We start from the raw sequence: 25,577 nt of genomic DNA, 5'->3' as shown, positions 1-25,577 counted from the left end.
TAGATATTCAATAAATATCTGTTAGAGGAATAAGGGCTGAACTGAGTACAAGACCCAGGATGAGCATGGCATAAGAGTGATGGGAGGTGTGACTCTGCCTTCCCTCCACAGGTCTCATGTCTGCTGAAGTTCAGGAAAGTCAGAGAATGTCCCCAATTCACTCCTGCCCTATGGGGTTTAAGAGATTAATTCAGCAAGGCCCCAAAACCTCAGTTCAATATTTCAGCTGATACTCAACCAAAAGGAGGGAAATCTATTCCTATGCTGGAGGATAAACTGTTTCTACTGAACTGAGAGATGCTCTATGGACAAGTTCAGAAATTTTCTAGTTTTTAGTGGCAGGGGGTGTTGCTGGGGCTGTACCCAGGTCTTTGCATATGTAAGCTACACCCTCACTCCCTAAATTAAGGGTAGCCCATTTTAACTATCTATGGTTAGACCTCGTGCTCTGTTTTGAAATCTAATCCTAGCATAAAATGACATTCTACAGTAGCCAGTTCTGCCTTTGTGAACCTGTACTCTCCTCTTCACTACACACAGTCTAAATTTGCTGTGCCTGACAATGTCAGCCCTCAGGTGGCTGTCAGTAGCACCTGCACATACCTGGGTCAACCTGGCCAGCAACATAAATATATGAAGACATTTATCCCTCTATTTAACACCTTATCTTTCCTACATTTTGTCCTTTAATACTCAGAAGTTACATATTATTATCCCTATTTATCACAGGAGGATATTGAAGTTGGAAAACTTAAATGACACTCAGAAGAGATTACTAGGAAGTTCCATATGTCCTACACTCTGCAGACACTTACACATGCTGCCCAAATTAATCCTTTCAATGATCCAGTAAGGCAGCACTACCCAGCCCCATTTTACAGTCACAGAGGCTGAAGTCCAGGAAAGTCAGAGAAGGTCCCCACATCCACTCAGCTAATAAGAGACAGCTGAGCAAGGCCTCCACCTTGGTCTTCTGATCCCAGGGCTGTTTCCATGGCTGCCTGCACTGCTGAGGTTGCCCACTGCCCACCAACTCCACAGGCACATGATAAAGAAAGCTGACAAGCTGGCTGTCAAATGTCATAAAAAGTGGCACACTCTGAGAGTCCCCGCCCACCTAGTATTTTAGGCCGTCCACAGTCCACAAACAAGTCAAGCCAGGGGGAGGCCTTAAAGGCAGAGAAATGGCGGATCTACAGTATATATTTCCCTCTTCAGATCACGCAGGAGTGGAAGCACTGGGACTCTCAGTCCTTGAGGAAACAGTTTTTCAGTGACCCTTGGCTGCCCTGGGCAGTGGGTGAGGCAGGTCCTCCATCTCCACCACCACACAGGCTTATTCCCCTCCTCCTGCCCCTGCCCTAGAGCGTCAGTCATGAAAACTGGCGGTGATGCCAGGACTCTGCGCCTCGAGGACTCTCCCCGACTGAAATCCTCATACTAGCTGCTCGCTCCTCTCTCCTGTCCAGCTATCGGCCACGACCCTTATCCGGTTCAAGTGGTCCCGACAGCCCTCACTTTGGGCCTCCTAGGAACTGATCCTAAGGAATCCCACATGAGCATGAAGACTCAGCCGCAAGGAAGTTCCTTATTTTTGGCCCTGGGGACTGAGCCTACCATTGAGCTGTATCCCCAAATCCCCCTTCTTCTTCTTCTTTTTTTTTTTTTTTGAGATAAGGTCTTACTAAGATACTGAAGCTGGCCTCGAACTTGTGACCTTCCTGCCTCAGCCTTGTAAGTTGAGGGGATTACAGCATGGGCCACTGCACCTAGCTGGCTGGAAATCACTTTTAAGTCAGGCTACTAAGAGTGAAAAATGGAACAATCCAAAATTTCAATGTAGAAAATGATCTCATAAATCAGGTACAACCATATAAACAGAATATCATGAAGACACTAAAACTGATGATACAGAAGAACATTAAGAAGCTGGAAAGATATAATAATACTGAATATAAAACAACAGATACAAAAGACAAGGTGAAGTAAAACCCTATTTTTGTTTTCTTTAATGACACATATATGCAAAAAAGTATGTATACATATATATTGTATGTGTATACATGAGTGCATGTATGCAAATATGAATTGTAAATATAGCATATAGAGAAGGTAAAGCTGAACGCCAGAATATTAACAGTTTATCTCTAGTGGGTAATTTTTTTTGCATTGAACATATATTACTTTTGTATTATGTTGTTTGATTATGATGTGGGAACAGGTAAGACAATATGGTGCTGGCCCAGGAAGACACGCAACCCTGTAGGAGCTTGTGAATAGTCGGCAATTTGCTCTGTGACAAAGGCAGCACAACGAATCACAAGGGAAAGGACAAACCAGCCCAGAAGGTCTCTGGGATGGGGTGCAGCTCAGGGTGGAGCTACACATGCCTAGTATGTGCAAAGCCCTGGCTCCATTTCCAGCACTGGGGGGGGGGGGAAGTTCAGAAGGTCTCAAATTTTTTTGCCTTTGTACTTATTTGTCCTCTTAAAACTCAGTGAGGATGCTTAAGTACTATTATTTATGAGGATTATACCTACTGATATTTACTACATTAGAAATTAAATTAAAATTTAAAAGTACATTAGTTTAAAATAAATAGCTGGGCACAGTGGCTCACACATTATCCCAGGGGCTTGGGAGGCTGAGGCAGGAGGATCTCGAGTTTTAAGCCAGCCTCAGCAACTCAATGAGACCCTGTCTCTAAATAAAATATGAAAAGGGGCTGAGGATATGGCTCAGTGGTTAAATGCCCCTGAGTTCAATCCCTGTACCAAATAAATAAATAAATAAATAAGTTCATTAAAAATTTTAACATAAATACCTATTTCATGAAAAATAATATTTTTTGTGAAGTTTCTCACTGTCTGCCTTAATGGAAGATAGCTGGATTTTTTTTTTCCCTCCAGTATTAGAGATTAATCCCAGGGGTACTCTATCACTGAGCTACATCCCTAGCCCTTTTTATTTTTATTTTGAGCCAGGGTCTCACCAAGCTGCCCAGGCTGACCTGGCAACTTGGTAAGAGGTCAGCCTGGGCAAAACTCAAACCTGTGATCCTCCTGCCTCAGCCTTCTGAGTCAGAGGTTATAGGCATGCACTACTGCGCACCACAAGATCACAGAATTCCTATTTATGCTGCAATCAATCTGTTGCAATAAGCTGTTCTGGGTTTGTTGTTTTAGATAGTTTTTAGTTGTAGATGGACACAAGGCCTTTATTTATTTTTATGTGGTGCTGAAGATGAAACCCTCACACCTACTAGGCAAGCGCTCTACCACTGAGCCACGCCTCCAGCCCTATTTGTTTGTTTTTTAATAATACATAGTTGGAAAAGGTCAGAATGTTTTCATAACCTTTTCAGATAACAGGGATATAGTGCTTTGTTACTGCACTTAACAACCAGCAGCAAGTAGTTGCAATGTGGACTCTGACACTGTATCAAAAAACTTTTCATACTGTTACATTGAAACTTATTGTCCATCTTGGTTTTCTGGGGAAAAAATAAAAAGTTATTATGTTTTGCTATATCACCACTGATATGATCAGAAAAGTATTTAAAGACTGAATAGTTGTTAAGCTCATGGTAGTAAGACTTCTAAATTTCTAAGTTTTGCTTGAAAGCTCAAATTTTGTCATTGGCAACAACTATCAGTGTTGGCCTGAAAGTGATCACCTCACTTCATTCTTTTCTGAGAACATATCTGTCAAAGAGTCTAATCTGAATAACCACAGCCTACCAGTCATTGTTTCACATAAAAATGATGTTTCATGAAAAAAATCCACCAGTTCTGCCTCAACTCAAACAACTAGGTAAGTGCTCTGAGACCTTCCCATCTCACCATGCATAATATTAAAAAGACCTGCTCACAGGGCTGAACTTCGTCATAATTAATATTAATTAATAGTCTTCACTGCTTCTTCAAGGACATTCCTAAGTGAAGTGTTTTGTCTTGGCACTGAATGTGTAGCAAAAAGGAATACAATGACACCTGTAACTACAGCTTAGTGACAGCGCCTTGATTCTTCTAAGGTGCCAGCACATTTGCCCAGCCTGACTTCTGTAGTGATAATACAAACACAGCGCAAATGAAAAAGGCAAAGGCTCTGTAGTGGACCCCAAAGCTTCCTGTCCCCTCTCAGGGAGTCGCACTTTGAGAATCACTGAATTACCAGTAAATGGAACTGGGAAAATGGTTAACCACATGGAAAAATTTATAACAGCCTTATCTCACATCATATCCAAAAATAAATTCTAGGTGGATTTTTGTTTTGTTTTTATATTTTTTAAGGTACAGATGGACACAAAATATGTTTATTTATTTATTTGTCGTTGATGGACCTTTATTTTATTTACTTATTTACATGTGGTGGTGAGAATTGAACCCAGTGCCTCAAACATGCTAGGCAAGTGCTCTACCACTGAGCCCCAGTCCCTTATTTATTTATTTTTATGTCATGATGAGAGTCAAACCCAGTACCTCACAGATGCTAGGCAAGCGCTCTACCATTGAGCTCCAACTCCAGCTTGCTCCAGGTGGATTTTTAAAAGCCAAATATGAAAAGTGAAACTTCCAGAAGAAAACACAGTGTGATTTCATACTGACCTCAGGTAGGCAAGACCAAAACCCACACTGTAATAGATTAATTCTGATTACATTAAACTACAATAATTCTTAAAAACTCTGAACATCAAGATACTATAAGAGGGCTGGAGATGTGGCTCAAGCGGTAGCGCGCTCACCTGGCATGCATGCAGCCCGGGTTCGATCCTCAGCACCACGTACAAAGATGTTGTGTCTGCCGAAAACTAAAGAATAAACATTAAAATTCTCTCTCTTTAAAAAAAAAAAGATACTATAAGAATGTAAAGGCAGGTTGAGGACAATCCAGAAGAAAACTGGGCAAAGATACACAAAAGTAATTCATAGAAGAAAGGCAAATGGTCCACATACATGAAAATAGTGCAGCCTCACTAGTAAACAACGAATAATTCAACTAAAACCACTAATCCACACCCATCGAGACAAAAATTTGAAACTCTTACAGTACCAAGGGTTGGTAAGGACACTGAGAGACAGGAACACAATCAATGGGAGTGAGAGCTGGAGATTATTTTGAAAATCATAACTGGTAATATCTAGAAAGGAGATATTTTCATAGCCTATTATCTTGTAATTCAATTTCAAATTATATATAAATCCAAGAGAAATTCTTGCACATATATACATGAAGAGATATACACAACAATGTACACTGCCCACTGTTTTGTTTTTTTGGTACATTTTCTGAACCCAGGAGCGCTTACGCACTGAGCTACTTCCCCAGCCCTTTTTATTTTTTGAGACAGGATCTCACTAATTTGCTCAGGGCCTTGCTAAGTTGCTGAGGCTGGCTTTGAACTTGTGATCCTCCTGCCTCAGCCTCCTAAAACTCTGGAATTCTAGGTGTGCACCACCATGCCCAGCTGCACACTGTTTGTAACAGAAAACTGAAAGCATCCTAAATTTCAACCAAGAGGTGAAGGGATAACAAAAGTTTCTGTGATCATGGAAATGTTCTCTAGCTGTACTGTCCCATAACCACTAGCCACAGATATCCACTGGACACATGAATAGTGACTAGTGTGATTGGGGAATTTAATTTTTCATTTTGTCTAATTTGAGTCTAAAAAGGCACATGTGGCTACCTTATCAGACAGCATAGCTAGGAAACAGTCAAAATAAAAGAACTAGAGCTACATACATTTTTCAACACAAATAAATTTCACAAACATAATGTCGGATTAAAAAATGAAAAGTTTCAACTAGGAAGGCTGGGACTAGGAGGGAGGGTGAAACAAGAGAAGTGACCAGGGTGGAGTTGGAGGCACTATCAGGCTGGGGGTTATGCCAGCTGCGGGCTGGGTGCTACATGGCCATGAGAATACGCAGCTCCTTAAATTTTAAGTCCCAGGGGCCTTTGCTTGCCTCATCCCAGCGCTGGCTCCGCCAGAGAAAACCCAATATGGTACTACCCCAGGGACCCAAGACTACCAGGAGCTGGAATGACTCACCAGGACTCACAGGGCTGAGCACAGTGGACTACGCTCAGCAACGACCTAGAACAGTGAAAGGACCCAAAGCACAAAGGGAAGGTGCATGGGGTGAAGTACAAAGGAAACCAGGCGGACTCCTCTTTGAGTACACAACACACTTAATTCCCACAGCAGATTCATGACTGCATGCGTGACACGCTGCCTGTCAGGGAAGCTCACTGGAGTCTCGGGGACCAGGGTATTTTTGAGGGCTAATCATGTACCAAAATTCCAGACTCCAGAAGGAAAGCAGGTGTTTAACATAAGGCACATGGTTTGACCAACAGCTGAGGCCACCATTATAGAAAGGTGGGAGCCTTCCTGAGATCTAGGTTCCCAGGTATCAGCCAAGGGCCCAACTTACAAAGAGGCCTTTCTAAGGACAGCCAGCTCAGGCTGCTAATTAAGTGTTCTCTGCATAGACTTGACTTATATAAAACTGTAGAAATCACAAACAGTGCCATATATTGTTCAAAGACACACACACACAAACATGTATGAATATGTACAAAACAAACAATGAGTGAGGACAAGGGAAGAGTGTGGGAAGCCATTCTGACACGTGATTGGGTGGTCAGGAAGATGGTTGAGAACAGAGATCTTAACCTGGCTCACTTGCATCTCTCAGTGATGTATCTCCAGAGTTCAGCACAGGACCTGGCACGAAGAAAGTCTCAGTAGATTTTTAAAGAGATATATAGGGCTGGGGATGTGGCTCAAGCGGTAGCGCGCTCGCCTGGCATGCGTGCGGCCCGGGTTCGAACCTCAGCACCACATACCAACAAAGATGTTGTGTCCGCCGAGAACTAATAAATAAATAAATAAATATTTAAAAAAAAAAAAAAGAGATATATAAAGGGCTCAGCATCGTACTTGCAGTGTGAAAAGCACCCCTCCAGATACAAGTTGCAGTAGTCCATAGTAATAAGCAGTAAGTCTTCATTAGTCTTCTTAACACCTCAAGTACAAGAAAAAAAAATATAACAAAATACCCCCTCATTGCTAGCTTCAGAGGTAAAACATTAGAGATGCAATTGTAGGGCTTTGTATACCCTTATCTCAAATGCATTCCTCTTCTGTGGGAAGCCATTCTGACACGTGATTGGGTGGCTCCCGTTAAGGGTCTGAGGTGCTTTGGCTGTGCTTTCCCGGCCCTTTCCTGATGAGAGAGCCCAACCGTGTGGGGGTGTGCCTGACCACTGACCCCGGGGACCCAATCACTGACCCTGACCTTGGAGTGCAGCCCCCCCTCAACCTTCATTGGATGGAATTCTCCCCTGAATCTCTTGTTCCCCAATAAAAGGCTACTCCCCGGCGTGTTCTCTCTCTCTCTCTCCTGCTAGCCCTGAGTAATCCTTGCTGCCCTGCTGGGCGGTTAGAGGAGGGAACCAGAGAGGGGAGCCATCTCGGACCTAGCAATAGAAATAAGGTAACTGAGTCTGTGTGTTTTATTTCGATCTCTTCTAACTAACTTTATGCCTAGAACCTCATTTTTTTTTAATTTTTAATATTTATTTATTTTTTTTAGTTCTCGGCGGACACACATCTTTGTGGGTATGTGGTGCTGAGGATCAAACCCCGGCCGCACGCACACCAGGCGAGCGGGCTACCGCTTGAGCCACATCCCCAGCCCCATGCCTAGAACCTCATTAATGAAACCATTGCGCAGGCCGCGTGGTAGAATTAAATGGCTCAATTTAAATTGGGTAAATAGATAAAAAAGAGGTCTTAAATTAAGCTTATAAGTTTTTCTAGGTGTTCAAAAAGGCCCTAATAAAATGTTGATGTCTATGAAATAATCTGCTTAAATTCAAAAGTTTACAAGTATTGTTTCAAAATGTGAACAGAAGGAGGTTAACAGATGAAAAAGAGAAACTAGAAGGTTCTAGGTATGGATTAATAGAGGGAAATGTGTTTCTGGAAAAGAGTCTATATGATTAAGTAATTGAGAAAGTTTAAGTAAGTGATAAAAAAGGTCTGTACAAGTTGGTTATAAGTGTAAGTTTTTGAGCAAGTAATCTTAAAAAAAATTGTGCTATGTTATTTCTTTAAAAGCTAAACTTGGTTAATATAAAATCATCAATGTAACTGTGATGTTACTAATGTGTTCATATCTTCCAGGTATACAAGTCTGTAAGGTAAAAGCTTCAAAAGAGCATTATATCAAGCTGGTGTTCTAAAGTTGTATGGTAATTTTAGGCTCAAAGAGAAAAACATGTTGGAGATTTAATTATACCATTTGTGTTCTATAACTGGACTTGTTACCAGTAAGATATGTAAAGTTCTATGTTACTTTCTACATTGAGATACAATTTAAATGTATTTTTAAGTTAATGAGAGCCTAATCTGTGTAAAGGTTTTATTGCAAAACACAAAAGTACTTTGCTACAAGAGGTTAGAAGCTTTCAGCCTTTTTTTAAATTCATGTTTTAGATGTGATATTATGTTATGTTAGCTAATGTTCATGTAAACTTGAACAACAATTTATGTAAACTTTGTAAAATGATGGTGACCCTGACCAAAAAAAAAAAAAAAAAAAAAACAAAGATCAGCTTCAGAACTATAGTACTTAAGATTTATGAAGAGCCCCGCCTTACTTGAAATAAGGCTCTATGTCCCATCTCACTGCATGTAAAAGAGACCATGAAAGAGGTAGGCCAGATTTCAGTACATTTAAAGTTGTGCCCAAAAGCTGGTTTTTGTCACGATTGCCAGGATATCAAACAAGGGATTATAATGTATAACTCTGCCAAAATTCTAGGTAGCTATTACATAAACTAAATATGTTTTTACCCTAGTTAGTTTTGTTTTGTAGTTTGCTTTTAGATGGACTAAGGATTGCCTGTTAATGTTTTAAAGAGGTACTGCTTTAAGAGCTCACGACCTGGGTTAATTTAAGATAATGTGTTACAAGGAGTTATCACCTACAGGATAGAGAGATAGGTACTAAAGCCCAGTACCCTTAATATAAGGCTGTTAACTTATTTGCTAGATGTTTAAGATTAAGTTTTAAAATTAAAAATTTGGCTCTTGCCCTCCGAGTCAGTCTGAATCAGGGAATAGGGGACTTCTTCAAAGGGCTCTGCAACTCTAGGCCACATAACTTCCCGAGCAGGGAGATTAATGAGACCAGTAGAGGGCAGAAGGCCAATCAGTGCATTTGCTGTAAAGAGGAGGGTCATCAGAGAAGGAAAACATCCCTGATGCTTCCGAGGGAAGCCGTATGGTCAAGCAAGGCCTGGACCCATCCTAGCGCAAATGGCACTAGCGGTACTGAGAAACTGCTGTAAGTTCCCCGAGGACTCCCAGAGAGACTCAGTTGACTGTTAACAATAGATGGAAACAAAAGTCAGTTTGGCTTGCTTCATCTTAAACACTTAGCAAAGACAGTCAAAGCCAAAACACAGCTGTTCTTGGGCATTTTAAATGATAATAATAATTAAATATAACTTCCATAAATAAGTAAGCTGGAGGCTGCAAAAGAGATTCTTAGGTAAAAATGCCTGATAACTATCAAAAGAAACTGCCAGAGTAGTTTTGGCTTAAGGCCCACAGATATTCCTAACCAACGCAGGTAGGCTTAATGTTTGCTAGTATGGTTATCCAGCCCTATAGTAACAGAATTAAAGATTTCTCTTAGACACAGAGGTCATACTAGTAAAAGGATTTTGCAAGATCAGATGGCATTAAATTATTAGACTATATCTTAAGGGAAAGGGCATCTGTAAACCTAAATGTTAGTTGTTGTGTTTACATCCCTGACATTTCTGGCAATGTGACAAATATCCTCGAAGATTTACACGCTCAGATAGAAGCCATGTCCTCAGCAACATTGTCGTGGAAACAGTATCTTAACTCCTAGTTCCTGGTACTGCCTGATAAAAAACATTGTTAGTCTTTGTCTTGGCCATTATACTCATTGGCATATTTCTGTGCTGTGGCATTTCTTGCTGCATCAATCTGGTTCCAGTACTAATGAATTCTTGTTTCTCTTATAGACCACCTATCACTCGAATGGCCCTCCAGCCTATTACTTCTCAATTGGACTTTTAGCATGGACCACTCGATAGACCCAATATTTTTAAGGGGGACTCCAAACTGCTTGCCCCACGTTGGGCGCCAATTCTACCATGCGGCCTGCGCAATGGTTTCATTAATGAGGTTCTAGGCATAAAGTTAGTTAGAAGAGATCGAAATAAAACACACAGACTCAGTTACCTTATTTCTATTGCTAGGTCCGAGATGGCTCCCCTCTCTGGTTCCCTCCTCTAACCGCCCAGCAGGGCAGCAAGGATTACTCAGGGCTAGCAGGAGAGAGAGAGAGTGAACACGCCGGGGAGTAGCCTTTTATTGGGGAACAAGAGATTCAGGGGAGAATTCCATCCAATGAAGGTTGAGGGGGGGCTGCACTCCAAGGTCAGGGTCAGTGATTGGGTCCCCGGGGTCAGTGGTCAGGCACACCCCCACACGGTTGGGCTCTCTCATCAGGAAAGGGCCGGGAAAGCACAGCCAAAGCACCTCAGACCCTTAACGGGAGCCACCCAATCACGTGTCAGAATGGCTTCCCACAGAAGAGGAATGCATTTGAGATAAGGGTATACAAAGCCCTACAATTGCATCTCTAATGTTTTACCTCTGAAGCTAGCAATGAGGGGGTATTTTGTTATATTTTTTTTTTCTTGTACTTGAGGTGTTAAGAAGACTAATGAAGACTTACTGCTTATTACTATGGACTACTGCAACTTGTATTTGGAGGGGTGCTTTTCACACTGCAAGTACGATGCTGAGCCCTTTATATATCTCTTTAAAAATCTACTGAGACTTTCTTCGTGCCAGGTCCTGTGCTGAACTCTGGAGATACATCACTGAGAGATGCAAGTGAGCCAGGTTAAGATCTCTGTTCTCAACCATCTTCCTGACCACTGAGGCCTGATGAGATGATGAGCCGAGTTATTGAAAAACCAACATAACTGCAGATTCTGATATGTGCTTCTAAGATAATACAACAGGGTGAGTGGCGAAAAGGTGGACTGGAAAGGCTTCTTTGAGAGGGACACTGAGCTGAATCCTACCTGACAACGAGGCAGCATACAATCATGTCGTGGAAGCACATTCCAGGTACAGGGAACAGCAAGTGCAAAGCCTGGCAGCAGGAATGAGCTTGGTGTGTTGAAAGGCAGGAAATAAAGCCAGCAGGGCTTTGAGTGGTGACAAGAAGGAGGCTGGGAGACGAGGCCCAAGAGGTTAGCTGAGGCCACTGTGCAGGGCCTCCTAAGCCATAGTAAAGATCTTAGGTTTCATTCTAAGTCGGATAAGGCTTTGAAGGTTTTAAGCAGGGTAATGACATGATAGGTTTACAACTGAAGATCAACTAGCTAGCTGTATTAAGAATGAATTATGAACAGGGACATTTTCTTCATTAGCACCACAGACATAATGCTTATGGCTGATAAGCTATCCTGGGGGTATAAAAACTTTGAGGCCAAGGATAAAGGAAAAACATTCCACAATGTAAAAGGAAAACTACAAAGTTGAAATGAATAAATGTTTAATTAAACGTCTAGAAAACATCATGGCAGCTTCGTTCACCATTCAATCTAGTACTCAGAAACAAATTAGGAAATCATTTGTAAATGAGATAGTATGTCCAAGATTACCAAGAAATCAAGGCAATTAGAAACGTGAGTTTTCTTTCAGCCAAAGTATCTCAAAAGAAAAAAAAAGTCTAAGAATCCAAAACATTTTAACTTAAAATGAGATGTAGAGTTGAAAAAGAAAAACTGCCTAGCACCATGAGGCCTTAGACTCTAGGGAGACAAGATAAGACTCTAGGGAGTCCAGATAAGAGATGACAATGGCTGGGATCCATGCAGCTGAGGTTTACACCCTGTAAGGAGACAAGGTTTAGGGGGTACTCTGGGAAATGGACCTCTGATCAGAGAGGCCTAAATGAAAAGGCTAACAGCTGGGAGAAGAGGTTCTGGGTAGAGGCTCTGCATTGGGAGTGGTCTATCTGATTTGTAACTATTTATTTTATGGTCTACCACTGAGATATGCCCCCGGCCCTGCCTTGTCAGATTTTTAACAAAAAGATTAGTTTGGCTGATTTGAAGTTGGGGCCAGGTGGTGAATGGGAAGCAAGGCCCTGAAGACCATGTCTCATCCCTGGAGACCATGTCTCATCCCTGGAGTGACCCAGATCTGCACTGTCCACTCCTCAAAGGGGCTCACGAGCACCCAACTGGGGCTAGTGAAACTGTAAAATGAAACTTTCAACTACACTTAGAATTCTAACTAATTGAAATTTAAATTATAAAAACCCATATTCAATTTGAGCTCACAGAAGACTTTCTAAGTTATGTTGGGAACAGCTGGGGCACATTATATTTTCAACTGTAAATTTTATGAAACCCAAAAAGCCACTATTTCCAAAGAAAATGGAGATTCACATGCCTGATTACAGTTTTGATGTAAAAGACCCACGGAACTGGGGAGTGGTTGTGACACTTGGAGTTGGAGGCCAGCTTCAGCAACCTAGCAAAGGCCCTAAGCTATGTAGTGATACATTCTGTCTCAAAATAAAAAGGACTGGGGATCTAGCTCAGTGGTTGAATTCAAAAAAAAAAAAAAAAAAAAAAAAAAAGAGGACACATGGGATCTCAAAGACTTACCCTTGAGTAAAAGGATGCAAGACATCTTCATCAATATTAATACTGATCACATGCTGAAATCACATTTTGGTGATATTGGATTAAATAAAGTACGAATTTCACCTGACCCTTTTCTTTCCTTGTACACATATGTGATTACTGGGACTGAGGTGGTGGCTCCGTGGTGCAGCGCTTGCCTTGCACGTGGGAGGCCCGGGGCTCCACTCTCAGCACCGGGTATAAGCAAAATAAAGGTCTATCAACAACATATTTATGTGTATATAAAAATGCACTCAAAATATTTTTTAAAATAAAAATATGTGATTACTAAAAAAATGTAATGTTGGCGTTACTTGGCCACTGGTCACCCGTGGGGAGCCTGGCAGGGGGCGGCGGTCCGCCCAGGCCGGCGAGGTGCAGCCCCGTTTCCGGTCACATTATGCAGTCATGAAGCCTGCGGTGAATTTTCACTGTCGCCCCTTCCCTGGGCAAGGAAACGTCACCTCGGGAGCGGACTGGCAGAGCCCAGTCTCGAACACTGGTGTCCCCGAATTCGAACTCCAATTTTCAGTACTGTCCACCTGAAACCTCCCCATTGCCCTTGAGGGGGATTCGAACCCGGCCCGACTCCCGACGCCCCGGGCACCAGCGCGCTGCGTTACCCCCGCTCCATCTCCCCCGAGGGGTGCGTCAAACGTTCACAACGTTCACAACGGGCTCCCAAGCAGCTGGGCCTCCGGGCAGGAGACTCTCGGAGCAGACCCCAGCTGCCATCACCTGCAGACAAGTGCCTAGGCCGCCGATATTCCTCTCTCTTCACACAGCGTTCAACTTCGCCGGCGCCCAACTTCCGCTCCCCTCCGGCGAATCCCTAACCAAGCTTTCCTCTATTCCCGCCCCCCGCAGCCGATCGAGCCAATCAGCTCCCAGAAACCTGCTTTATGCTCCCTCCCACTCTCCTTTGCCAATCACCGCGAGCGCGAGAACCGCCCTTCCCGCCTTCTTTAGCGAGCGCCGCGCGCCACCGCTCGGCGGTTGGCAGCTCTGCTCTGCACTGACTGCGTCTTCCGGAAAGGCGGGGCGAAGGGCGGGCCACTCTACGCCGGTGCGGGAACCCTCGGGATTGGCTGAGAGAAGTTCCGCTCTCTGACTCCACCCACCCCTGCGCTTGACAGCCGAATCCCAAACACTAGGGATTGGTTCCGGGCGGAGACTCTTAGAAGTCTAGAGTTGGTCCCGCCTCCCTAGCCCGACGCGAAGAGGGAGCTTCTCTCATTGGTGCGGGGAGTCTGGGCGCGCGCCGTCCCGCGCTCCAGAATTGGCTGACGGTGTGCTCGCGCCGCCGGGGAGCGTTGACGCTGATTGGCCGGAGGGTGGGGCCGGCTATTTGAAGGCAGCGCGCGGACGGGGTGCGCTCTTCAGTCGGCGGCGGAGAGGGGCGGCGGGAGTGGTGGCTTTTGACTCAGCTGACTGCCTCCCGTCTACCACCCCCCGCCCCCGCTCAAACCGGACGCAGACGCGAGCTCCGCTGCAGCCGCAGCCGCGGCCCGGCGAGGTGATGGCCAAGGTGTCGGTACTGAACGTGGCGGTGCTGGAGAACCCAAGCCCTTTCCACAGCCCCTTCCGGTTCGAGATCAGCTTCGAGTGCAATGAGGCCTTGGCGGACGGTGAGGCTGGGCCTTGCGGAGACCCCCACTCCCCATCCCTGGGCCGACCCCGACCTCCCGTGAAGAACCGCCCTAATGGCCAAACCGATCGCCCCTTGATCCCCCCGCCCCTACAGCCAGCCCCACCTCGCCTAGGAGACCACCCCCCCCACGAATTCTCACCTCCCGGTGACCACCTCTTACTCCATTGTCCACCCCCGCCACAGTTACCCTTCATGTGGAGACCTCATCTCCCACCCCACCCCGTGGCGCTCCTCCGAGGCACCAATCCGTTGTCTCCGTGGGGACCTCAGCCTCCATTTGTTAATCGGGAGACACTCAGCCACCCCATCATCCCTATGGAAGACCCCATTTCACCCGCCCCGGTTTTCCCCTTAGAGACCTCCCCTCCCGTCCTCTCCCCTGTGATGAGACACTCACCTCCCTTTTTCCCAATGGAGACTCCAACTCCTAGTCCTCCCTCACTTTTTCCCCAAGTGAGACCCTCCCCCCCTGTCACCCCTTTTTTCCTGTGAAGACCCCTCTCTCCCATGGCAAGACCTTGTTCATCCCAGAGATTCCTTATCCAACCTGCTAATATTTATAAACAACTCCACCTCTTTCCCCAGATAAGTACTGCTTGTTGTCTACCCCAGTGTATATAACCCAGTGCATATACCCAAGAACTAGGCTTTTCTCGTTAGTCTCGTGCCATCCCCCATACACAAGCTTCTCCTGGGGAGGGATGGTGGGGTCTCTAACTCCAGTCTTTTAATGCCTTGGTCTCCCCAGCTTGGGTGCTTTCTGGGCTCCTCTCTTCCTATGGGCTTGGATGAACACACTCAAATCTGAAGGGTGGCATAGCCACGCAGGCAGGCATTAGGCAGGAATTAGCCAGTTCCCAGAGGTTTCCCCCCAGGTTCCAGCTGACTTACTGCAAGCAATTCTTCATAGTTTTTGATGGTCTGACCTAGTCTGGGCAGTGGGTGGACTGGACCAAGCCAATGTGATTTAGCTTCAAACAGTCAGCTGGCAGGTCACACCCTTTTGTGCATCTTTCCCAAGGTGCTTTCACAGAATGACTTATTCATCTATGCCACATAAAGGTGGACATGGTTCTCATCTCACAGATGAGAAGAAAGGAGCCACAAAGAGCAAAAGATCTTTGAAATAGAGGTCTATGCACATCCAAAATCTAAGGTCACCTAGGGAGCCTTGGCACCACTATAAGGCAAGTCCTGCTTTCAGGAGGAAGTACTCCATTAGACCATCTCACTACTGGTGGCTAAAGAGGTAGCAGGTGAGGAGGTGGAGATCTGTGGGGTTGCAGTGTGCTAACTAGCACCTCTCTGTGGCAGGTGGTTGGTTTGTCAGAAAAACTGAGCACTTGGATTAACTTGGAGCTGGTATAGTAAAATGTGTGTGCCCTTGGGTAGGCCAGTTGGTAAGCTTCTCCCTGGTTTCTTTCACTCCTTTTTAAATTAAGGAGTCTGCTTGTGACTAACTATAGAATAAGCCCAGTTAAATCCTTTCTGGAACAAGGCAGGGTGTAAATAAATAAATAAAGTGTAGAATGACACTGTGGAGTAAGATTCAATTTAAAAGCCAGGAGGAGATGTAAGGAGCTAATAGGTTAAGGGATTCACAGTTCCCAGATGGCAGGAGATCAGGTTTCAATCAGCCTGTTTGTGCTTCTTGCTTTTAAAATTGGTTGCATGGTCATTACATAGTACTTTTATTCCTTATTTATAGAATCAGAGCAGGGAAGGCTACAGTCAACCTGCTGATAATTTTTTAATAGAAACAGTGACTTCAAGTCACCCAGTCTGTTTGTAGATGTGTTGACATTAGAGCTTGCTGTGAGTTCTGAGTCCAGATTCTTTCTCTCTGTTTAATCCTGGAAAAGGAAGAAAACATTCATTTCTGGGAGGGGGGTACTGAGAATCAATTCCAGGGTGCTCTACTAGACACTGAGTTATATCCCCAGCTCTTTTTATTTTGAGAAAGGGCCTTGCTTAGTTGCCAAGGCTGACCTAAAACTTGTGATCCTCCTGCCTCAGTCTCCTGAGTCACTGGAATTACAAGTGTGCACCACTTTTCTTTTTCTTTTTTTTTTCTTTTTTTTTTTTTTTTTTTTTTTTTTTTGGTGTTAGGGAATTGGACCCAGGGCCACATGCATATTAAATATTAAGCACATGCTCTATGGCTGAACTGTATCACTAACCCAACATTGCCTATTTTAGAGATGAGGCATAAGTAAAAATGACCATAAAATTTCTTGCCAAATCAAGACTCAAAAGACATAATAAAATGGGGTGTTATTACTAATTAAACTTGGGCAAGAAAGCTTTTCCTGAGAACTTCCAGGTGGGAATCCAGACTCTCTAGTTCCAGCTCTCCATGACTGACCTACTGGCTTGTTTTTTTCCTCCTCACAGTCTTCTTTCCGTGAAGTACAGAGAACCCATTTCTTTCCTTCCTCTCAGTGCTGTTAACTGAACTCTTAAAAAAAACTTATCCCCAGTTGGGGCAGGTGGCACAGAACACCCAGTGAATCAAGAGGATTGTGAGTTCCAAGCCAAACTTTGCAGCTTAGCAAGACCCTGTTTCAAAAAGTTAAAAAATGACTGGGGATGTGACTCAGTGGTAGAATACCCCTGGGTTCAATCCTCAGTACTGCAGAAAACCCTCCAGCCCCTAGTCAGGTGACTCTCATTTCCCAAGAGCTCTAAGCCTCTTATGCTCTCCTCTCAACATCTGGAAATGGATGGCTTCAAGGCATATGTCTATGTTTAATACATTAGGTATGCTTTGTCCCCCTTTTGAGAAATTCAATAGGCATTAGCTGAATAAGTCATAGAAACCAGATGTTCTGACCCAGAGCTTATACTCTGTGGTAAGACATAGTTTCATCTGTGTGATTAGGAACAAAGACAAAATGATGAACAGAAAAAGGTTCTACTAGATAACATTTAAAAAAGAAATAAAGCCAGGTATGGTGACACATATGTGTAATCCCAGATACTCGGGAGACTGAGGCAGGAGAATCACAAGTTTGAGGCCAGCCTGGGCAACTTAATGAGCCCTGTTTCAAAATAAAAAGGAGTGGGGAGGTAGTTCAGTAGTAGAGTGCTTACCTATCATGTGTGAGGCCCTGGGTTTAATCCCCGGCACCACAAAAGAAAAAAGAAAGAGAGTCTCCAACTAGTTTAGCCACAGTCATTTTTTCCATATTGTTGTTTATATCGTCAACACTGGTTTTGTCTTCATATGTAGAGGAGGTGTATCTTGTGCAGTAGTCAGCTCGAAAAGTTAGAACATTGAGACAAAAGGTAATCCTGCAAAGTTACCCTTCAGCATTGTTCTGAAGCTTAGGTATACACGATACATGTCTGTGGTTGTATCCTATATTTTAATAAGTATGAGTTGATGTTACGTGAGGAATTCATATCCCATATCTAATTCTGAAGAGAGTTTATGTAGTCTTCCCTAAGGGTTGGTTCCAGGACCCACTCAGGTACCAAAATCCACAGATGCTCAAGTCTTTTACATAAAATAGTGTAATATTTGCATAGAACACCTCCATATACTTTAAATAATCTCTAAAGGATTTATGATACCTAATATGTTATACATAATATGGAAATAACTGTTATGCTGTATTGTTTAGGGAACCATAACAAGAAAGAACAGTCTGTATATATTCAATACAAATGTTTTTGGGGTGTGTGTATTTGTGGTGCTGGGGATGGAACCAGGGTCTCGTGAATATTAGGCAAGTGCTCTACCACTGAGCTACACTCCCAGACCTCAATTTTTTTTCTCCAATACTTTCCATTTGTGGTTGGTTGAATCCATGAATGGTGAGGGCTAGTTGTATTCAGAAATGAAGTCCGTTAAGTATGCCCCTGCTTAAATCACAACAGTGAAGGTAAGACAGTTCCATTCAGAGCCTCTCATGTCAGTCATCTCCTGTCTTCCATAGGTGGTTTTATCAGCACATCTCACTTAGGAGTTGGTATTTCTCTGTGGCCTTCAGTTCATTCTCCTGTTTCTCTCTGGCTTGTGTCATTTGCCTCTGGCCCCATCATACATTCTTTAGATCGGCTTCCACTTTTTTTTTTTGGTACTGGGGATTGAACTCAGGGGCACACGACCACTGAGCTACATCCCCAACCCTTATTTTGTATTTTATTTAGAGACAGGGTCTTACTGAGTTGTTTATTGCCTTGTTTTTTTGTTGAGGCTGGCTTTGAACTTATGATCCTCCTGTCTCAGCCTCCCAAGCCGCTGGGATTACAGGCGTGGGGTACCTGATCTGGCAGCATCCACGCATTCTTTGTTTAGGTTTTGCTAACACATATTGATTTGGACTCAACATCAAGTACCTTCAGTGCGTTGGAGGCTTCTCTATTTCAGGTTCCTTTTTGCCTAATCCTTGCCCCAGCACATTAAATAAATGCATACATATATGTGACTCCACTAGTAATGGGGAAAAAGCTTGAAAGAAAACAAAATAAGGGGCTGGGGCTGTAACTCAGTGGTAGAGCACTCGCCTAGCATGTATGAGGCACTGGGTTCGATCCTCAGCACCACATAAAAATAAATTAAATAAAGGTGTTGTGTCCATCTACAACTAAAAAAATAAATAAATAAAAAATAAAAGAAGCCAAAATAATAGTGTTAGAGTGAGAGAGCACTAGCTTGTTTTTCTGTCCTTATAACAAATTTTATTCCATTCATACCGCTACTCAACAAAAATAAATCCTGGGGATGGAGTTCAGTGGTAGAGCACTTGCCTGCATGTGCAAGGTCCTGGGCTCAATCCTCAGCACTGCAGAAAGTAAATAAATATAGGTCCATAAGGTTAACTTCCTCCCAGCAAATAATAAGAGGCTGGCCTTTGAACCCCAGGAAGCCAAATGGTCACCCATATTACACAGACCTAGGGTTCCTTAGTAGAAGGGACTGGGTGAAACTGCAAAAGGACAGGAAGTGGGTGTATCGAGGAAGGAGTTGGGGCTCAAGTGACAAATCTCTGTAGTCATGGCTTCCAAAGTTGGATGTTTGTGTGATGCTGGACCAAGGGACAGGGCAGCTTCCTGTGAAAATCACAGCTTGTGAAACTTCCCCCAGCTGCTGGAGCTGTGGGTTGTGTAATTTCAAAGAACCTAAAATAAGTTTCACGTCTCCTGCCAAGCTTCCCTGTACTAGCATGACCTTGCCCCTGATACACTTGGACCTCCTGCAAAAGGCAATGGTCACTGGGACTTGATTGACAGGCAGGGTCTCCTTAAGTGTTTTTTCTTTAAACTCTTCTGATCATACTTGGGCATCAGATCCCCCTACAGGATGGGATGCAGAGAGTTAGGACTGGAGGTTAATCCTGTGATGCCACATTTACTGACTGAACCCTGTCACCCAAATATCCATAGTAGGCATGACCTGATGCCCAGTCTGGAAGACCTGTAGATGGGCTGGCTCCCCTAGCAGCTTCACCTTGCCCCTCCTGCCTCCTGGCTGTCCTGCCAGATTGGAATCTGCTGCCCTGTCCCAGTTGTCGAGGGATCCACTCTGTTCAGTGGCACCGGTCCCTGTGTGTGAAAGAGGATGCTGCTTCCTATCTCAGCACCCAGTGGGCAGGGCCCTGAAATGGCCCAGCTCCCTGCTATTCCCTTCTCAGCACGCCTGGGTCATGTGGCTCTTAATTCAGCCTCTGCCATACGGGTTCACTCGCAGGCTCTAAGAGACCCAAGTTCCCCCAAAGGTCCAAAGTCAAGGTCATCTGGCAAAGCTAGACCCACAGGAGAAATGTCCCCACTGGAAGTAGAGCTTCAGTCTGTCCCAGCATTCAGTACTGTGGTGCCTGCACTTAGTACCCAGTGTATACCAGTTCTTAGAATCTTTGAATATGTAAGAATCTTTCCAAAACTAACATGAGAAGACCCTTTTCCTGCCTTCTTGTTGTTGAGCTATGTCAGTTCCTTAACCCTTGTTCCCGCCATGTCCTTGTAGACCTGGAATGGAAGATCATTTATGTTGGCTCAGCTGAGAGTGAGGAGTTTGATCAGATCCTAGACTCGGTACTGGTTGGCCCTGTCCCCGCAGGAAGACACATGTTTGTCTTTCAGGTAAGAAAGATAACAGCTTAGCCCTTGACTTTTCGAGACATGGTGGTAAGGGGTGCACTGATGGAACCCAAGGCCCTACACATTAGGCAGGCACTCAACCACTAAGGTCTGCCCTCAGTTTAGAAACATCTTTTACCTACCTGAAAGCACACAGTGTGATTCAGCAGTCAGAAGTTCACATCCAAATCCTCACTCAGCTCTTAGAATCTGTCTGACCTCTCAGATGTCCTACAGACAACTCCTTCCTACCCACCTGTGTGTCTCACTTGTTACCATGAGCCACTAATTTATAGTCAGTTCTTTTTATTCACAGCAGTCATGAATAAAGTTACCAGGAATGCTAAATTAGTGAATACCAAACTATTAACCCTAAGGGGAAATACAGACTGAGGTTCAAATTGCATTTCATCAACTTGTCAATATGTAACCTTGTTTCATGTGTTTTTGTTTTATCATACCTTATTTAATATATATTGTTGATTCGTTAATATGTAACCAAACACTACTATAACTCATGTCTGAGTGACATTTAATACAAATTATCTTCATAAGACCTTCTGGCACCCTAGGGGGCACTTCAACACTGTATTTCAGGGCTCCCCCCTCCCCTCTGGTATTAGGGATTAACCGAGGGCCCTGTGCGTCCCCAGCTCTTTTTTTAAAAATTTAAGACAGGATCTTGCTAAGGCTGGTCTCAAACTTGTGATCCTCCTGCCTAAGCCTCCCAAGTAGCTGGATTACAAGAATGCATCACTATGCTCACTTTGGGGGTCATTTTAAAACAGCAAACTCACACACAAAAATATGCAGAAAACATGGCACCAAAAGGGCTTCCGTAGGGCTGGGGATATAACTCAGTGGTAGAATGCCTGCCTAGCATGCACGAAGTTCAATCTACTGCAAAATAAGGGCCCTCATTCTCAGTAAGAGAACTAAAACAAGAAAGCAAGAGTGTTATCTCATTTGGCCTCAGGTTGGAACATGGACATTGGGTGACTCCAGTTTTTCCCTGTTCTGTGTGTGTCTGCAAATGACTGAAAGCACCACAAATGTTGGTTTGGGAGTTACAAATAACTTAATAAGTAGGCAAATTAGCAAATACAGAGTCTGTGAATATGAGGATGAATGGTAACTCCCAATAGCCCTCTAATATAGCATCACCTAACTTGTCAACCGTGCAGATTCTAAGCTCTCCAATGATTCTTAGGAACACTAACGTTTGAGAATCCATTCACTTACCTCCCTTTCAGCTATTACCCCCTAATCCAAACTGCCACATCCCTTAACCCTCTCATACACCTCTACTAAATCAACCAACAAACTCATCTGTTCTACCCCAAACCAGGGCCAGCTTCTTGGGCATGTGTCCTGGGCAGTTGCACAGGGATCCATGCTTGTAATGTTCTGTCCCCATCTGAAACTTGAATAGTTTTTGTGTAAGGAGCCCCTGTTTTTTCCTTTGTACCAGGAATAGCCCATCCTGTCCACAGCAGCATACCCCGAATCTGTGTGCTCCTATCCTCCATAGCTGGGTCTAAGCCTGCTGCCTTTCTCTCTCAGGATGACTCCAGCCTGGCCTCCCTGCTTCTAGTATAGCCCTCTACCTATTCCACATCCCACACCACCAGTCTTCTGTTCAAACCCAATGTAGTGATGTCGCCCTTACCTCTTGCTGAACAGTGCTTTTTTCCAGGCTCCCCGTTGGCCCAGCAGGCACTGGGTGGCCTGGTGTCTTCTGATCTCCTCCTGCCACTCTCCCCTGGCTCATCACTTTCCTTCTGGGCACCCCTTTCTCTCCTTATTACAGTCACTGTTATTTAAATTGGTTTATTTTTGCAGTGCTGGGGATGGAAACCAGGTCCTCATGCAGGCGAGGCAAGTGCTCTACCACTGAGCTCCATCCCTATCCCACAGTCATCAATTCATAGTCATTTCTATGATCAGTTCTGTCTAATCCCATTCTAGTGAAAGCCCCTAAGGGCAGAGCGCTTACTTTTCTGCTCAGTAAATACAGGTCACTTGAGGGTTGGGTATATAACTCAGTCACAGAGTGCCTAACCTGCATGAGTCCCTGGGTTTAGTCCTTACCACCACAAATAAAATAAATATAGGTCACTTGGGAATCTTCCTATTATGACTATGGAAGTGCTAAGACACAGAATGTCTCCCTCAGGCTGATGCCCCCAACCCCTCCCTCATCCCTGAGACTGACGCTGTGGGCGTTACTGTTGTCCTCATCACCTGCACCTACCACGGACAGGAGTTCATCCGTGTGGGCTACTACGTCAACAATGAGTACCTCAACCCAGAGCTGCGGGAGAACCCACCCCTGAAGCCAGACTTTTCTCAGGTGGGGCCTCCACACTTCTTGCTGCAAGCACATCAGTTCTCTTGCACTGGAGGGGAATTGAGCCATTAGAATTGGGAGCCAAAGTTCACTTAGGTCTTTAAATTGTGCTTTGTTCTGCAGTGCTGAGTGGGGGGAGAGAGAAAGGTCTTTGCAGCTCAGAAGCATACCCTACAGAATTAGGACCAGATGGGTCCCACACCTAAGCACTAGTGTGCAGGTAGTCCCTGGAGTTTGACACAGGGTCACTGAAGGGATGGAAGAAGTAAAGTCTGCTTCTTCTTCATCTTCTAAGGCAGAAGTTTAGAGGGTGTCCTGGCTCTGTGGGAGGAATGAGGGGGCATGATGACAAGGATTGACATTCTTCTTCCTGCCCCAGCTCCAGCGGAATATCTTGGCCTCGAACCCCCGGGTGACTCGTTTCCACATCAACTGGGACAACAATGCAGACAGGCTGGAGACCATAGAGAACCAGGACCCTGTTCTGAGCTGTGGTCTTCCCCTCAGCTGCACCCCTGTCAAGGGCCTTGGCCTCCCTGGCTGTATCCCTGGCCTTCTCCCTGAGAACTCCATGGACTGCATCTAACTGTGGGAAGCCAGGCCCTGGCTGCACTCAGCCAGGACCACAGCCAGTCACCTGGCATACCTGGAGGGGGCCCCAGGCCTCCCAGAGAGTCATGTGGGGTCATCTCAAGGATTTTGGAGCCATCCACTGCATCCAGGCCTGTCTAACTTGGCTCCAAAGAAAAAATGGGCACCAGGTCTCTTCCAGCCTCTGCCCAGAAGGATCATCTCACCTCCACCGCACAGGCCTATAAGAAGCAGGTACTTCGTTGTTCATTCTTACTGACTCGTGTTTTTCCTCTTCCACACACACTATAAATTCCACCTGCAGGCCATTGTGCCACTAGCTCCCATGAGTGCTTTTGACCCAAAGCTCTTCCTGCCTTGAGGCTCTCAGTCAATCCCTGGCAAGGCTGTGGCCCTGTTGGGCTAAGGGTGCTGTCATTTCTCTCCCTCTCCAACATCTGAGCAGATTAGCTTTCTGGTGTCACAGGCAAGGAATCCTGGTTACGGGATTCAGTTAACAATTTCTGTCCTTCTCCCGGGAGTATTTTTAGGTCTTTAAAACCCAGCAGCCCCTTGGGGCTGGGGATGTGGCTCAAGCGGTAGCGCGCTCGCCTGGCATGCGTGCGGCCCGGGTTCGATCCTCAGCACCACATACCAACAAAGATGTTATGTCCGCCGAGAACTAAAAAATAAATATTAAAAATTCTCTCTCTCTCTCTCTCCTCTCTCTCTCTCTCTTAAAAAAAAATAATAAAAAAAATAAAACCCAGCAGCCCCTAGAAAACTCGTTTCCCACCGGTGTGATCATCAGGATGCTGAGGAACAATGGGTCTCTCTCTAAATCACAGCCACCTTCCTGTCATCTCCTAACTTGTCTGGCTTGTCTTGGAGGCTGCCCTAGGAGGATGTGTGCATTGGAGGGCTTGCTGTCTGGCGCAGGGTTGCTCTGTAGACCTTTGCCCCTGGCTGCCTTGGTCTTCTCTCTGCGAAGACGCGTGCTTTCATAGGCCACAGAGTGATTTGGGGCAAGGGAAACCTTCAGCACCCTGAAAACATTCCCTCCCTGACCTATGTCTCTGTCCCTCGCTGCTATGTGGATGCTGTTGTGATTACAGTTTGTATATTAAAGGGTTTTTATATTACAAGTGTTTGGTTGCTCTAAAAATAAAAAGCACTTCATCTAGACTGCCTCTTCTGCTTTTGACTCAGGTGGGCTGAGGCAGCTTCATTTCCCTCATGCGCTCTGATGGGGCCTCTTGTTCTGTCCTATGGGGTGGCTGGCCCTTCTCCCTTTGCTCAGTGTCCTAATGCCAGTCTTGGAGTTGTATCCCAGACTGAAGGTCCAGGAGGGGTTTTTCTTTGTCAAAACTTAAGCAAACCAGCTGTTCTGTACACAGGTCATAACCAGTGATTTTTCAGACTTAGATGTTGACTGGCAAAAAGAACAACATTGGGATCCAAGGATATACACATAGACCCATTTTTTAATTTAGCCTCACTGTGTAACTCCACAGCTCGAAGTGAAGCAGTTTGGTTGGTTAGCCATCGCCCTGTAATTCCCAGAAGAGCCCCTACTTTTCCCTCCCTGGACAGTGGTTGACCTGGGGACACGGGTGCAGTCAGCTGCTGGATAGAGTGCAGGTTGTGCAATGCTAAGCACGGCAGTGCATCAGCTTGTAGTTGGGACCAGCTGCACTGAGTCCGAAAGACCAGGCTCAAAGTCTGTGCTTAACTGGACGCAGTGGGGGCACCCTTAGAATCCCAGCAGCTTGGGAGGCTGAGCCAAAGGGATCCCAAGTTCAAAACCAGCCTCAGCAAAAGCAAGGTACTAAGCAACTCAGTGAGACCCTGTCTCTAAATAAAATACAAAATGGGTCTCCCTGAGTTCCCTGGTACCCCTGCCCCTGTCAAAAAACAAAAAAAAAGTCTGCTTAGCTCTTCCTGTTCCAGCGTCTGTTCCTCCCTCTGTTCCAGCCTCCCTCTGCTAAAGTGGTTCTCCACAGGGGCGGGGTCAATGATTTTGCCACACACCCCCTTTTATAGCAGTCTGGAGGTGGTTTTGGTTGCCACGGCTAGCAGGAAGGTGGAAGTGCTACTGACATCTGGTGGGTGGAAGTTGGGGGGACTGCTGAACTTTACTGGGCCGCTGAGAAACCC

The 25,577-nt window shown here is 44.9% G+C and overlaps 1 protein-coding gene across 1 annotated transcript; it reads left to right on the top strand.

Moving 5' to 3' along the window:
• Window positions 1-14,116: 14,116 nt before the first annotated feature.
• ASF1B (anti-silencing function 1B histone chaperone) lies at window positions 14,117-23,988 on the top strand. Its single transcript, XM_081286847.1, has 4 exons — window positions 14,117-14,393; window positions 20,388-20,503; window positions 22,677-22,853; window positions 23,230-23,988. The coding sequence occupies exons 1-4, from the start codon at window positions 14,285-14,287 to the stop codon at window positions 23,434-23,436; spliced, it is 609 nt and encodes a 202-aa protein (XP_081142973.1). The 5' UTR covers window positions 14,117-14,284; the 3' UTR covers window positions 23,437-23,988.
• The last annotated feature ends 1,589 nt before the right edge of the window (window positions 23,989-25,577 follow it).

This window comes from Spermophilus citellus (genome assembly GCF_964194105.1).
Source record: "Spermophilus citellus genome assembly, chromosome: 3".
Taxonomy (NCBI): domain Eukaryota; kingdom Metazoa; phylum Chordata; class Mammalia; order Rodentia; family Sciuridae; genus Spermophilus; species Spermophilus citellus.
The sequence above is the reverse complement of the archived record's forward strand: the minus strand, read 5'-3'. Positions and strand labels throughout refer to the sequence as shown.